At 47.7% G+C, this 14,665-nt stretch overlaps 1 protein-coding gene across 2 annotated transcripts in view; it reads right to left on the bottom strand.

Moving 5' to 3' along the window:
• The window catches only part of EEPD1 (endonuclease/exonuclease/phosphatase family domain containing 1), a 131,278-nt gene that overhangs the window by 48,296 nt on the left and 68,317 nt on the right, over window positions 1-14,665 (bottom strand). For both annotated transcript variants that reach the window (XM_045286394.1, XM_004708020.2), the window contains one exon: window positions 6,797-6,848. In XM_045286394.1, the coding sequence (XP_045142329.1) occupies window positions 6,797-6,848 (52 nt within the window). The remainder of the gene's footprint in view (window positions 1-6,796; window positions 6,849-14,665) is intronic.

Raw genomic sequence — 14,665 nt, 5'->3', positions numbered from 1 at the left:
TAATTCTTCAGGACTTTGCTTTGGGGAGTGGACATGACACCAAAAGCATGAGCCATAAAAATAAGTAAGTTATACTTCTCAAACTGAAAGACTTTCGTACATCAAAGGACATGATCAACTAAGTCAAGAGACAACCCACAGACCGAGAGAAAGCTTTTGTGGTCAGAAGACAGGAGTGATCAGAGAAACTTCCGAAACTCTCAAGTCACCGAAGTGAAGGTCATTCCTCTGAACGCACAACGTCTGTGCTTAGCAGCACTTAACAAGGTCTGGACAGATCTGCCATTTCACTGGAGGCTAAAGACCTTCCTGACAGAGGACAAAACATAAGTCCCCCTGAAATTTCATCTCAGAGAGTGATGAGACGGTTTACCTTGAAGGACAGCAAATTCACTCAGAGAGGTTTCAAAATCCCTCCAATCTCACGTGACAGATGCCCAAACCATCTTGAAGGTATATCTCAAAAGACAGGAGGAGATCAAAGGGGAGCAGGAAATAATACGTTTGATGAAACATTTGGCTTAGAGACAGTAAATGGAAGGAACCAGTGCAGGGATTCGGATTACAGCAAAAAAAGAAAAGTGCTTCAAAACTTTAATAGGATCAAAGAGCTTACAGCTCAAACCCCAAACCATCAACGAGAGCAAGCATACCCACAGTAGAACAAGGCGGTTTGAAAGTGAGATTCAAACGAGAGCTTCCCCTGAAACTCCAGATACGGCCTGCGCTGCGAGAGGAACATGAAATGCCACCCGGAGATCTTGGCTCACAGCTTTCCAGGCAGGCTTTGGTCTTGGGTTGGGTCAGCTGGGTGCCCCACCCTCAGCCCTACCAGGGAAAGGGTGACCTCCTGCTAGAGTCTCTGGCCAACTTATTGTGTGCAGTTTTCAGGAAGCTGTTTGAAAGGGTCATGGTGAAGTGATCTTTCTAAATCAAGCTGTAGCACTATTTGATTTCCTTTCAAGCAATGCCACATTTAAAGGCATTTGATGGGTCTGTTTTAAGAGCCTGGGAAACAAGTCAGGGTTCTGACATAAATTCAGAGAAACAAAAGGGTTCTCTTGTTAAAACAAAGAGAATAGAGCACTGTAGGACACACATCCTTCTTAGAACATGTGTTTGTCCTTGTATCAAATGGATGTTTGAACACACACACACACACACACACACACAATCAAACAAACAAAAACATACCGAGTCGATGCTGACTCATGGTGACCATAAAAGACCATAAAAAAAACTTCCCCCATGAATATCCCACACAGTAACTCTTGCTGGAAATAGAAAGCCCTAACTCAGGTACTCGCTAAAAAGGCAGCTGGAGTTTCAAACAGCTGACCTTGCAGATCACAGACCAACTCATAACCACTAAGCCACCGGGGCTCCTTACAGAACATAAGCACACATCTAAATCCAAAGCACCTTTCCACAGAAGTGTCACATATCCTGAAGATTGACTTCTTTTAGATCATCAGCTCACATTCTAACAAGTTTTAAAAATAAGAAACATATAGCTGATTGGATGATCTATAGCTTATTTTAAAATTAAAACTCAGACCGCTCCTCCTCCTCCTCCTTTTCCCTCTTCCTCTAACTTCCATTCTGGTGAATAGACATTGAAAAAACCTTAATGCTAGCAAGGCAGCGAAACTATTCTGTATGATGCCCCCATGCTGCACCCGTACAAGACATTGGGCACTTCTCAAAATCCACAAGACTCTACAGCACAAAAGGAGCCCTGGTGGCACTGCAGGTTAGACAGTGGGCTGCTAAGCACCAGGTCAGCAGTTCAAAACCACCAGATGCTCCGCAGGAGAAAGATGAGGCTATTTGTGCCCATGCAGATATACTACCTCAGAAAGCCTACAGAGGGTTGCTGGGTTCGGTTTTTGGTTTTACTAGCCTAAAGATCGGTGGTTTGAACCCTCCTGGCTGTGGGTTTGGGTTTGGTATACTCTTAATAAAAAGAGGTACAGTAGATAAACTGAAGAATCGTTCTTGGAATTAGAATGATATGGCCTACGTTTTTCTGATTTGGGGCATGAAAAGAGAACTTAATTGGCTGTGGAAGCAAAAGGCACAAATGCTTTCTGAAGATGGAGTTATCAGCAGCAGAGACAGAGATGATAAATGATACTCCACGCAGCACTTCTCAGATGCTAAGCAGCATGGGCCACTTGGGGTCTCATGAAAGTGCAGACTGTGACTCAGGGGGCCTGGGGAAGGGGGCTGAGGGTCGCCCTTTCTAACAGGCTTCTGATATGTGAAACCACCCTGTGAGTAGGAACACTATACAAGTTTACGAAGCACTTTCCTTGGTGGTGCTCCAACTTGTCCAGGGGAAAAAAAATCTGTTAGTCATAAGGTTCGCTGGGGAACATGTTTTATTCCAACATAAAAGCAACCCATCCTCCACATGGCTGTCAAACTGATGCCGGCTCATAGTGACCCCATGTTTGACGTCCAAGCCTGTAAATCTGCATTGAAACAGAGAGCCTCATCTTTCTCCTGCAGAGCGGCTGGTTTCCTTAAACCACTACCTTGTAGCTAGGAGTCCATTGCTTACCCGGCAATGCCACCAGGTCTCCTTAACATATAAAAGGGACCTTTCATCATCATCATCATCATCATCATCATCATCATCATCATCATCATCATCAAGCAATATATCAAGGTGTCATTCACAATGCATCTGGTTTCCAAGCCCAGGATGACTAGTTGCTTCTGGATTTTTCTGGCAATGTTTACTATTTGCATTCCACATAGAAAACTCAAGTGTCTGTGGCAAAAATGAACAAATGAACAAACGAAAGAAGAAAGGGGGGCACATGACTCCCAGGTGGCCCCTGCACACTGACCAAAGCAGGACGATGGAGGAGGGAAAGAACACATGCTGCAACGAGCTTCCAGGGGGCCGGCAAAGGTCAGGCTTGGTGCAAAATCCTTTATGCAAGCGGTCTGCTTCAGCTCCCCACAGCTCTGTGAGTTGAGGATGATGGTGATTCCCATTTTACAGACTGTGAAAGTGAAGTACTGAGAGGAGTCACTTCTGTCTGATGGTGACCCCATAGAACAGAGTACAGAACTGACACCTGTGGGTTTCCAAGACTGTTAGTCTTTTGTTTAAATCTTTCTATTGGGAGCTCTTATAGATACCATAACATTCCATAGTTCAATCATTATCAAGCAGTATTGTACAATTGCTACCACAGTTTCCAAAGATTTTCTTTCTACCTGACCTCCTTGATATCAGCTCCCGTTTATCCCCTCCATTCCCCCTACCCCCAGGAACTCTTATTTTATTTTTTTCCACATCTTACACCATCCAATATATCCATTTACATATAATTCTGCTGTTCCCTCCCCTCTAGTGGGGTTATACAGTCATCACTGCTATCAGCTGCACTCCCCTTCCCGTTTCCTCAGGGAATCATTACTCCTGTTACTGTTTCTGAAAGGTTATCTATCTTGGCTTTCATGTATGGAAGAGCAATCTTAATTATACAAAGTGGAAAGCCTTATCTTTCTCCCTTGGAATGGCTACTGGTTTCAAACTGCTGACCTTGCAATTAGCGATGCAATGTGTAACCCACTAAGCCACCACCAGGGCTCCTTGAGGTAATCCCAAATCAGATATTGTATTACCACTGCGGGAAAAGGTCTGACCAATGTTTCTAGCCCCTCATGGAGGAGTGAAACAAATAAATTCACTGACTGCATACTGAGATGAGAATTCTGCGGTTAATTGTTTAGAGCTTGAAGACCATAGGAGGACCTGTCCCAGCTGTCGGTGCAGGCTGACTTGGTGTTTGCCCTTGCTGGTGTTGCTTCACCATTTGTGTTCATTCTTCTTCCTTGGGCTCTTTTGCCTTAGTCATTGTGGGTTTTGTAGGTGAGGTCTGCGTACATCCACTTTCCCCCTGAATTATGTCACAACAAGCTGTACATATCCTCCTCCTTCAGTCCTCAATCTGTCCGTGTAGAATTCCCATGTACAAGGCTGCTCCCTTGCATCTTTAGAAGACAATGGCCAACTTCAGTGAAACTAACATCAATAACACTTTAATTTGCCATCTATATTATCGCTGGCCCAATAATGCACTTTAGTAGTCTTCTCAATGGCTAGATGCATATTAAGAATTCATATAATTGATTACGAATTAACAGGAGTAGAGTGCCTTGGTGTTTAGAAAGCCTTATCGTTATAGTAACTCATTTGATTCTCATGTAGCCCCTCCTGTTTTAACCATGTTGGAACTGAGGCTGGAGGGACGTCCAACACAGAGCCAAGCCCAGACCCCTTCCTCCCATCACTGTTCCCTTCTTCGTTTTAAAACGTTGTCTTTTGTGTCCACCAACGGACTCAGCACCAGTTTAAGCATTTTACATTCTTAAAAGAAAATAACGGAGGGAGGGAGGCAAGAAGGGAGGGGGAAAAATTACATAGTTCAGCTGCTGTAGCAGTTAGATTTTATGTCAACTCGCCCTTGCGTAGGAGTGGGGTCTGACCTGTCAAACAGGGCACAGCCTGATGATGCCCCCTGGGAGGTGTGGTCTTTCTGTAAGAGAGACACTGGGGCCCCTCACCCCCACCCCCTGCTCCTTTGCCTTCCTGCTTGCTAGGGCTGGCCTGTGTCCAGGGGTAGCCCCATGTGGGCTGCCCAACTCTGAGAAACATTGGCACCCTGCCATGTTTCCACTGACCTTGGGTCCGCACTTACCTGCACCCACCATCCTGTGATCTTCCTGCATCCTGCCTTACCTTCTGTGCTACTATGTAAGTCTGAAGAGTGCTCCGGCTGGCGTCGGACCCATACACTCAAGTTCAACTGGGCCGGGATGCCTTCTTGATGTTCAATTACTTTGTGATTTGGAGTTATTTCTTATACGTATACACGTGTCAATGGTTCTGTTTCTATAGACAACACAGCCTGACAGTGCTTATGTCCCTCTCCCCACTTTCTTTTATGCTAATGTTAAGTATTTTATAATCAATAGCCACAGCTACCCACTCAGGAAGAGTCCCAGGTTGCCTGTGTGAATTGAATTGTGTCTTCCTCAAAATACATGCTGGAGTCCTCTTTACTATTTGAGGATGCCATCCCACTTTGGACCAGGGTTTTCTTTCTTTTTTCAAAATCATTTTATTGGGGGCTTGTACAGCTCTTATCACAATCCATCCATCTATCCATCCATCCATTGTGTCAAGCACATTTGTATATGTGTTGCCATCATCATTTTCAAAACATTTTCTTTCTACTTGAGCCCTTGGTATCAGCTCATTTTCCTCCCTCCCACATGAACCCTTGATAATTTATAAATTATTATTTGTTCATGTCTTCCACCAACCACTGTCTCCCTTCACCCACTTTTCTGCTGTTTGTCCCCTTTGGGGGAGGGGTTATATGTCAATCATTGTGATCGGTTTCCCCTTTCTTCCTCCACCTTCCCCTTCCCCTGCTGGTATCACTACTCTCATTATTGGGGACCAGGGTTTTCTTCGTTGGTTCATGAGCCATTACAGTACCACATGTACCTTAAGATCAAATCGCGTTTGAGATACAAAAGGGCAGCCGAGTTGCAGGGCAAGCAAGCACAAAGGGAGAGAAGGCAGGCGGCAGGTGGGGCTCGCCAAAGGACAGAGGGAAGCCCGGGCTGCAGAAACAGAGGACATGGACCCCCCCACCCCACCCAAATCAACAGTCCTGCCCTAGGTTGGGGGCCCTGAATCCAGACTTGTGGCCTCCTTAACTGAGAGGGAAATCATTGTCTATTTGCTAAAGCCACCCACTTGTGGTATTTCTGCCCCAGCAGCACTGAGCACTGAGACACTAGCCCAGGGCAGCTCCTAGGCATGAGCTGGGAGGCATGGATGGGCTGAAGGGCAGAGCGGGAGCAGCCAGGGCCAGGCACATGACAGTGGGTGTGGGGTGTGTGTGGGAGAACGTGGTCTCAGCACCTGCTCCACCTGCTTCCTGAAGCCCCACCTGCCTCACCCACAGAATTCACAACAAAGGATTCCCAGGTGTGAGCTTGACCCAACAACACCTACACACAGGACTTAACTCTTCCAGGGGACAGTGCACAATTAGCTTGGGCATAGCAATGGCCTTCCCCAATCCTCAGGAAGAGCCTAAAAAGGGGCTCAAACTCGTGAACTTGTTTGTTGAACAGAGAAGCACTGTGTTGGGAAATGGAATGACTGAAGTTCGGATCCCAACTCGGCCTCTGTGTTCACTTTCCTCGGGCCGGCTGCCTCACTGCGCTGGGCCTCTAGCCCTGGGTTCCTGAACGGATGATAACACACATCAAGCAGCGATGGCAGTGCTAGCTCACACACAGGGAAGGTGTTACAGTCCCCGGTAGGGCAAGCCTCTGCTTTCCCCACTACCCTGAAGGAGCCAGGGCAACGAGCATTGTTAAGGGTCAAAGGGACGAGAATGATGTGGTGAGTTTTGATGGCACATTCTCAAGGGCAAGAGTCTCTGTTAGACCAGCTGTGGACCGGACAGAGTGCGTGTGACCCCACGTCGGAGTACAGCTGTGCTTCCTAGGGTTTTCAGTGGTTGGTTTTTTAGACAAAGATCCTAGGTCTTTCTCCCAAGGCACTCCTGGTGACCTTGAACCCCTAACCTTTTTGGCTAGCAGTGAGTCCCACCTGGGACTCCGCGGACGGCTATGAATACAACACGACAGACCAAATTCTGTGTGGCACCAAGGGGCCCACAGCCTCTTCAGGGACGCCGTTTGCACGTTTGTGAATGTGGAAAGGATGTAAATCGAGCAAAACATTTACCTTGTCCAAGGCCTCTCTGTCAAGCAGCTCTTGCACGGCTAGAAGCTTGATGCTGTAAGACAAAAACGAAACGCACACTTGAAAACAGATCTTTTCATGTTGCCCAGAGTCCCATGAGTCACAAGTAACCCAGGGTCTGACAGTTCACTCTGCTGAATGACCTCACCTCTCATCTTGAGGTGACCTCTGGTTTGACTCAAACTGGCCAGGCCAGAGCTATTAAAGAGGACCTGTGAGCTTGGCAGCCAATCAATCGCTCCTTTATGTTAGAAATTCAGATGCAAAGAAGAAGCCGGTGACACCCTGTTTCAGTATTAATCTTCACTTGATAGCTCTTTGATGAGAGTGAGTGTTTAGGCTCTGCCCACGAGTATACCAAGCACTGATTAAGCCGGGCAAGAAGAGGTGGCCTGGTGGCATAGTGGGTTACGTATTGGACTACTAACCACAAGGTAGTTTGAACCCACCAGCTGCTCCTCGGGAGAAAGATTACGTAACTTCTCAATACTCTGGTAAAGATCTGTAGCCTCGGAAACCCCCTGGGGCAGTTCCACCCTGTCCTATAGGGTCACTGTGAGTTGGAACTGTCTTGATGGCAGTGTTTGCTTTGGTGTGCAGGACAGTGAGGGGACTGGGACAGCAGGGAAGAGGAAGGGCACAGCGGTGCACGACCCCTGGTCTGCCAGCAGCTCAGGGACCTGAGACCAGACTGCACTCGGCAACCAGGAGGAGAGAATTCAGGAGTGGTGCAGGTTTCACATCCCACTGCCACCTAGCAGGTCCCATCTCATGGTGCCCCCGTGGGTTTCAGAGAATAGCTCTGTGGGGCTTTCTTTGCTGTTACCTTTACAGAAGCAGACTGCCAGGCCTTTCTTCCATGGTATTGCTGGGTGGATTCCAATTGCCCACTCAGGGACCAAGCAGTCAGGGGCAAGGAGGTGAGTCGTGAAGGGCAAACAGTGCACCTCCAGGGGGCCTACTGGGGAAGCATAGGCTTTTCATGTGTGACCTGTTGCTTGTGACGTAGTGAGGGGCTCTGAGGCTGGGCCAACCGGCACACAAGCTGATGCACAAGATGATCCAGGGACATTGTTTAGGGAGCGGGCGTGCTGTTGATGGTGTCACGATGCTTCGTTCCTGCCCCAGCATGTTGCCCTGTGTTGTATATAAGGTTACCACCAACGGGAGTCAACTCAATGGCAGTTCTCTACCACCAAGTCGATGCCAACTCATAGCGACCCCGTAGGACAGGGTAGAAGCGCTCGTATGAGTTTTCGAGACTGTAAGTCATTATGGGAATAGAAAGGCCCGACTTTCTGCCGGGGAGGAGAAGCTGGTCGTTTCGAACTGCTGACCTTGCGGTTAGCAGCCCTGCACACAACCACTACACCACCAGGGCTCCTCTCAGTGGCAACTAACAACAGCAGGAACAAGTGATTTCGATGGATAAAATCACAGGTCATGCTTTAGTTTCTCCCTAAGGAAAGATGCCGCAAACAAGACGGCCGAATGCCTTCTCCCTTGTGCACGATGTGACATGTACTTGTAAAATGAACTGTCGGTCATGGGACCAGCCTGGTGGTGGGTGAGGCCTGTTGGCCACTTTTGAGCACACTCTGGTTCCCAATGTACAAATCTAGTTTCCAGGTTATTAATATATACAGAAATTTATCTGCTATGCTAGGAGAGTCCCATTTTAGCTCCTGTTGCAGCAGCTTAAATTACCTCTGAAATGACCACTGGAAAATATTTACACTGGAAGGACTTCCAATCCCTTGCTGTGTCATGAAGCCCAACTCAGTATAGACATCCACAACGTGGATGAGAGGTTCAAACCCTGTGCAGAGGGCCACCTCTCTTGTTCTCTGTATTCACAGAGGTGCTGCATCCAAACTGCTGGGGAACGTGACTGGAAAACCAACGGTTCCACCCACTGAATGAAAACGAAAACTATTTCAGCTGACTTGTATTTAGGTCAAAACCTTCAGAGAGCTCTTCCCTGTTGCCATCACCATACTTTCCTCTAGATTACGCCTTGTGAAGACATGGCAGGGGGATTGCTATCCCCAACCGCCGGCACTTCTTCTAATGGGACTTCCCCCAGGAAACACAGCTCCAGGCTCAGAATCCTTGTTAACACTCCAGTGACCCACATACACACACACACACACACACACCAAAAATATTACTGAAATTCATGTGAGATAAAATCTATTTATGATTTGTTCTAAAATCAATTATCAAATGGTATGGATAATTAAGGGGGTGATGACACAGACAGTTTTACACCAGGAAAACATAGCAACATAGGGTGGGATCGCTTTAGGGACGAGAGAGAGACGATGGTAGGAAACTAAGATCTACATCATTTGATTTTCAATTCAACGTGCATTGTGTTAACAAGTCCATTGCCACAGCTGTTCATGAGCCTGTATTTCTTCCAAAGGCTGTGTTTTTTCTCCTTATAATCACAGTCTTTAAGAACAGACTGAGATGTTTCTTGTTACATAATGTTATTTCTTACCAAATTGAAAACCCTCCAAGTCTGTGGTATTTATTTCAGCGTTTAAGTATCAGATTCTTCCCGAACATCCGATAATCCCTGGGTGGGAATTTCACACATACTGAAGGAGCAACAATCCCGTGTAGCAAATCCTTCATTTGACACCATCCAATGTTCTGTCGACAGCTTCTTGATTCACTTCTGCCAGCACGCCATCCCACAGCGGTGTGTGTGTTCCTGTGATGCTGGAAGCGGGAGGCTCTGCCACCAGTATTTCAAATACCTGAGGGTAAATCTACGGTGGACAGGTTTCAGCAGAGCTCTCAGACAAAGACAAATTAGCTGATCTATTTGCAACACTTGAGGATGGATTATGGGAGAACACTGACACGCCTACTTTGGACACATTGGGAGAGGTCAGTTGCAGGAGGAGGGCATCACGTTTGGTGAGGTAGAGGGCCAGAGATGTCGAGGGTGAGACGGATGGGCACAGTAGCTGCAATGATGGGCTGAAGCATGCTACAATCCTGAGTAGGATGCAGGATTGGGCAGCATTTCATTCTGCTGAGCATAAGGTCACCAAGTGTCAGAATTGACTTGATGGCATCTGTCTGTCTATCCATCATCTTCTTGATACCTTAGAAAACTCGGATCTTTCTCATTCTCAGTTCTGCCCCTCTCCATTTCCTTTCCCTCCTTCCCCTCTTCCTTTTACTAATTTCATAACCATATACTGAGTACCTCCTATATTTCAGAAATTGTGCCAGGCACCAAGGGGACAAAGATGAACATGTCCTCATCCCTACTTTCAAAGAACTCACAGGAACTAGGATGCTACATGGGCACATGTCCAGGGGGTGGGGGTGCTCCCCTGAGCCTCTTCTGGGTCTACTGTGTGCCAGCTGAGTTGGGATAATCAAGCCCATCTGTCAGGTGGCTTGGTACTCTGTGTACAGGCTCTGAAAACAGCAGAGCCCCCATCTAATAGATGCTGCAATTTCTCTGTGCTCCACTTTTAGCAGAGAGGAAAATCACACAAAAGCAGCTGATAAAAGTGACTCATTTAGAAAAATGACAACTTCAAGGGCAAGTCCTGAAGTGAAAACAGGCCATGTTTAGGGAGACCTAGAATGTGGGCAATTAAAGTTTGCTAGATAAGCTGCAGAGAGGTCAGGTGCTTGAAGGGAGACACTGTGCCCATTTAGGATCGTCTGGCACAATGAAGTCTGTAATCGAATTTGAGGTAGTGATAAGGAGAGTGCCAGGTAGGTACCCACAGAAGAGACTGGGTTGAAGAGACAGGGGCCACAGTGGCAGTCTGGGGCTGCCTTCCATGAACCTCAATGCCCGGTTAAAAGGCAGACGTGAGACAGCTCTACGAGTAAAGGCACCATCTAAGCTATCTCACACTGCCATCCTGTGAACTCTGACTCAGAGCAACTCTATAGGACAAGGTAGAACTGGCCCTGTGAGTTTCCAAGATTCGAACTCTTTATAGGAGTGGAAAGCCTTTTTTTTTTCCTTTGGGGCCATGGGGGTTTCTAACTGCTGACCTTGCGGTCAGTAAGCCAACTCATAACCCATTACATTGCCAGGACTCCTTCAGCCAAACTCACTGCCATCCAGTTGATGACAGCTCAGAGCAACCCTGTGAAATAGTATAGAACTGCCCCTGTAGGCTTCTGAGGCTGTAAATCTTTACAGGAATAGGAAGCCTCATCTTTCTCTTGTGGAGTGGCTGATGGTTTCAAACCACTGACCTTGTGGTTAGCAGCTCAACATGTAGCCTACTTGTGCCCTCAGGGCTCCTTCATACACAAGCAGAGGGATAAGAAATGACAACACATATTTGGGGGGTGGCACGCTTCAATCATAATGGCACCTAAAGAGTAAACATCAACTGTCCGGAAACGCATGCTTTGGGGATAGATTATAACCAAGAGGGTCACCCGAGTCAAAGACTGCCCCGTTCCCTTTCTCTAAGAATTTGGCATTTTGAGTTACTACGTGTGAGCTGTTTTGTTGTGGCGGCCATCAAGTCAGTGGGGGCTGTCAGGCTGCTGCCATCAAGCCAAGCCGTTCTGAGGAGCTCCTGGTCATGACAGCAGCATCTCCTCCTGCTCCTCCTCCCTGGCGGTTGGTGTATATTTGAGATCATTGCTGTAGCCCTGGTGCCAACCCCTCTCAGCGAGGGGTCCTCGTTTCCACTGGTATTCTGCTCAACATGCCGCTCGTTTCTAGCGATTGGTCTTTTCTGATGATAGATTCACAAAAAGCCAGCCAAACTCTCAGGGTCTTCACTTCTAAGGAGCTTCTGGGTGGAGGGGGTAAGCATCGGGCTATTAACCACAAGGCCAGCAGTTGAGACCACCAGCTACTCTGAGGGAGAAAGAGAGGCTTCCCAAGCCTATAAAGATTACAGCCTTGGAAACCCACAGGGGCAGTTCTACTCTGTCCTATAGGGGCACTATGAATCAGAATCCATATATATATCATTTTAGTGGGGGCTCTTACAGCTCTTATAACAATCCATACATCAATTTTATCAAGCACATTTGTACTTATGTTGCCATCATCGTTTTCAAAACATTTTCTTTCTACTTGAGCCCTTGGCATCAGGTCCTCTTTTTTCCCCTCCCTCCCACCCTCGTGACCTCTTGATAAATTATAAATTATTATGTTCATATTTTACACAGTCCACTATCTCCCTTCACCCACGTTTCTGTTGTTCGTCTCCCTCGGGGGTGAGTTTTTCTTCTAAGACCGATTTGTTTGATTTTCTGGCATTCCAACACCACAATTCAAATGTATCATTTCTTTTGTCTTCCTTGCGTGGGATAGAGTAAAGCTTCATAAATGTATAATTGCATGCAGCATGGTGGATCCATTTCCGCATGGATAAAATATTTAAGGACCGGATGCTCTGTGCCAGGTGCCTCTGGGCACTCGGAACGCCCTGAAGAACAAACACGGCAGCTGCCGTCAAGGCTCTGGGTCTAACGGGAACCAGGAGAGGGCATCGGCCGCTTGAGGAGTGCTAGCCTAAGGTAAGTGGCCCTTAGGAGGGGCATTGCACACAGCCGGGGGCTTCCTCAGAAGGGACGTCCACGCCAACATCGGCAGACTTGCTAGCCAGAGAGAAGGACAGGGCAATTCCAGGCCGCTAGGGTGGAGGAACAGCGTAGGAAAAGGAAAGAGGGAGAGCGAGCATGGAAAGATCAGGAACGGGAGGGGCCCACGGATCGCTCTGCGGAAGCAGGCAGGGCCAGGCTTCATTGGTTTGGTAAGCATTGGAAGGAGTTTGAAGTCGGTCTGGAGTGGCAGCTGATTTGGGGAAGTGGCGTGGGACACAGAAGACACCCAGTTAAAAGTGGTTGTAGTCTGGAGAATGGCTGTGGGGGTGAGAGGCCTGAAGGCAGTGAAATCAGAAAGTGGGTTCAGCTCAGGGATGGTGGTGGGCATGGTGGGGAGAGGGGCCACAGATCAGCAGGTGGCAGGACATCAATGGCTGTGGGAAGGTTGGGGCAATGAGCAACTGAGCGCCCTCAGTTCCAGCTTGTGACCATCTACTTGGGAAATCAAGGAAGAGAGGAGAAAAGCTGTCAGTTGTTGACTCCAGGTGGGGACCTCTGGGTGGGGACGCTGGTAGGCAATTGGCCGTAACTGCTCTGAACTCAGCAAGTTCTGGACTCCGGATGAGGAGACCATGCCATGTGGATAGAAGGGACTGATCGCCCAGGAGGTTGTGAAAACACAAAGGCAGACGGGCAGCATCCCAGGGACCAGCAGCATGTAGCAGATGGGCAGAGGCTGTTAGGGAAGCAGGAAAGGAACTCCAGCAACATACTCAGAGACCAGGAGCGCACGGCCCAACAGCCAAGAGACCAGGAACGATGTCAGAAAGCAGCAGGAGGCAACGGTCAATGTTCCACACAGACGAGCAAGTTAAGGTTGGTCTTCTTGTGAGAGCACTTTCAGGGGAGTCGGGAAGAACACCAGTGTCAGTGGTGAGCCGAGGAGGGGCGGTCCAAATAAAACTCACTGCCACCAAGTCATTTCCGACTCATCGACCGGATCAGACAGTAACACTATCCCAGTGGAGTTCTGAGACTAAATCTTTGCAGGAGTAGGAAGCCTCATCTTTCTCCTTAGTGTGGCTGGTGGTTTCAAACTGCTGACCCCGTGGTTAACAGCCCTATGCACAACACACTTTGCCACCAGTGCTCTTCAGATGGGTGCTGGAAGAAGAGAAATAATGAGATTCAAATCTAGGCAAAAGGTGTTGGGTGGCTTCTTGCAGCACTATTTACCAGGGAGTTGAATGTAGTCACCAGGCCTTAGCCTTCTCTGAGTGAATGTAATCTTTGCCCTCTCTCATAGTCCCTCCTGCCCACTACCTGCTGCCCCGTTTCCTCACCCTCAACACACATGATGTAATCTGCAATCACAGAATCTACTTTCTCTTTCAGAATCACTGTTGTAGGACTTCAGGGAAAAACAGGTCACATAACATAGTCTAACACAGTGGTTCTCAACCTTCCTAATGCCGCGACCCCTTAATGCCATTCCTCATGTGGTAGTGACCCCCGACCATAACATTATTTTCACTGCTACTTCATAACTATAATTTTGCTACTGTTGAGTTGTAATGTAAACATCTGATGTGTAGGATATATTTTCATTGTTACAAACTGAACATAATTAAAGCATAGTGATTCATCACAAAACAATATGTAATTATATATTGTGACATATTTATTTCTACTCTGTGAAAGGGTCAGTCAACCCCCAAAGGGGTCATGACCCACAGGTTGAGAACCTCTGGTCTAACACCATCCAGGAGGGGAGTTTTGCATTGCAAGCCAGCACTTCCACAAAGTCTTCTGCAGGGAAAATGGGAGAAGAACGTAAAGCCTCTCAAATATAAGGGTCCATGCCAAAACCCACAGCACCCAGCTCCGCCCCCAGCACACCAGCCTAACCCCATCCAGGACTGTTGTCATGGCAACACCAGGTACGCAGAGCTGAAGCACTCCGTAGTGCGGCCCAAGGGCCTTTCAGAAGCACAACACCAGGGCTGTCTGCTAAGCATCTCTGAGTGGGTCTGAACTGCCAACCTTTCGACTGGTAGGCTAGTGCTTCACTGTGTGTGCCAGTGTGTAGTGGGTGGGGGGGATTCCGCATGCATCTTTAGCAGTAGACATTGCTCTCAAGACTTCCAGAACCCGTTGCTTTTACCCTGTTTTGCGGGGCATTCCTTGTTTCATTGTGACTTTATTCATTCTTGAATAAGAAAATTCATTCAGGCCATGCATTGACTTTCACCAGATGTTATGATGGGCAGGGATTCCCTTTGCTGCCCACCT

This window comes from Echinops telfairi, unplaced genomic scaffold, assembly GCF_000313985.2.
Source record: "Echinops telfairi isolate 266 unplaced genomic scaffold, ASM31398v2 ScPeMD7_7;HRSCAF=31, whole genome shotgun sequence".
Lineage (NCBI taxonomy): Eukaryota > Metazoa > Chordata > Mammalia > Afrosoricida > Tenrecidae > Echinops > Echinops telfairi.
The sequence above is the reverse complement of the archived record's forward strand: the minus strand, read 5'-3'. Positions and strand labels throughout refer to the sequence as shown.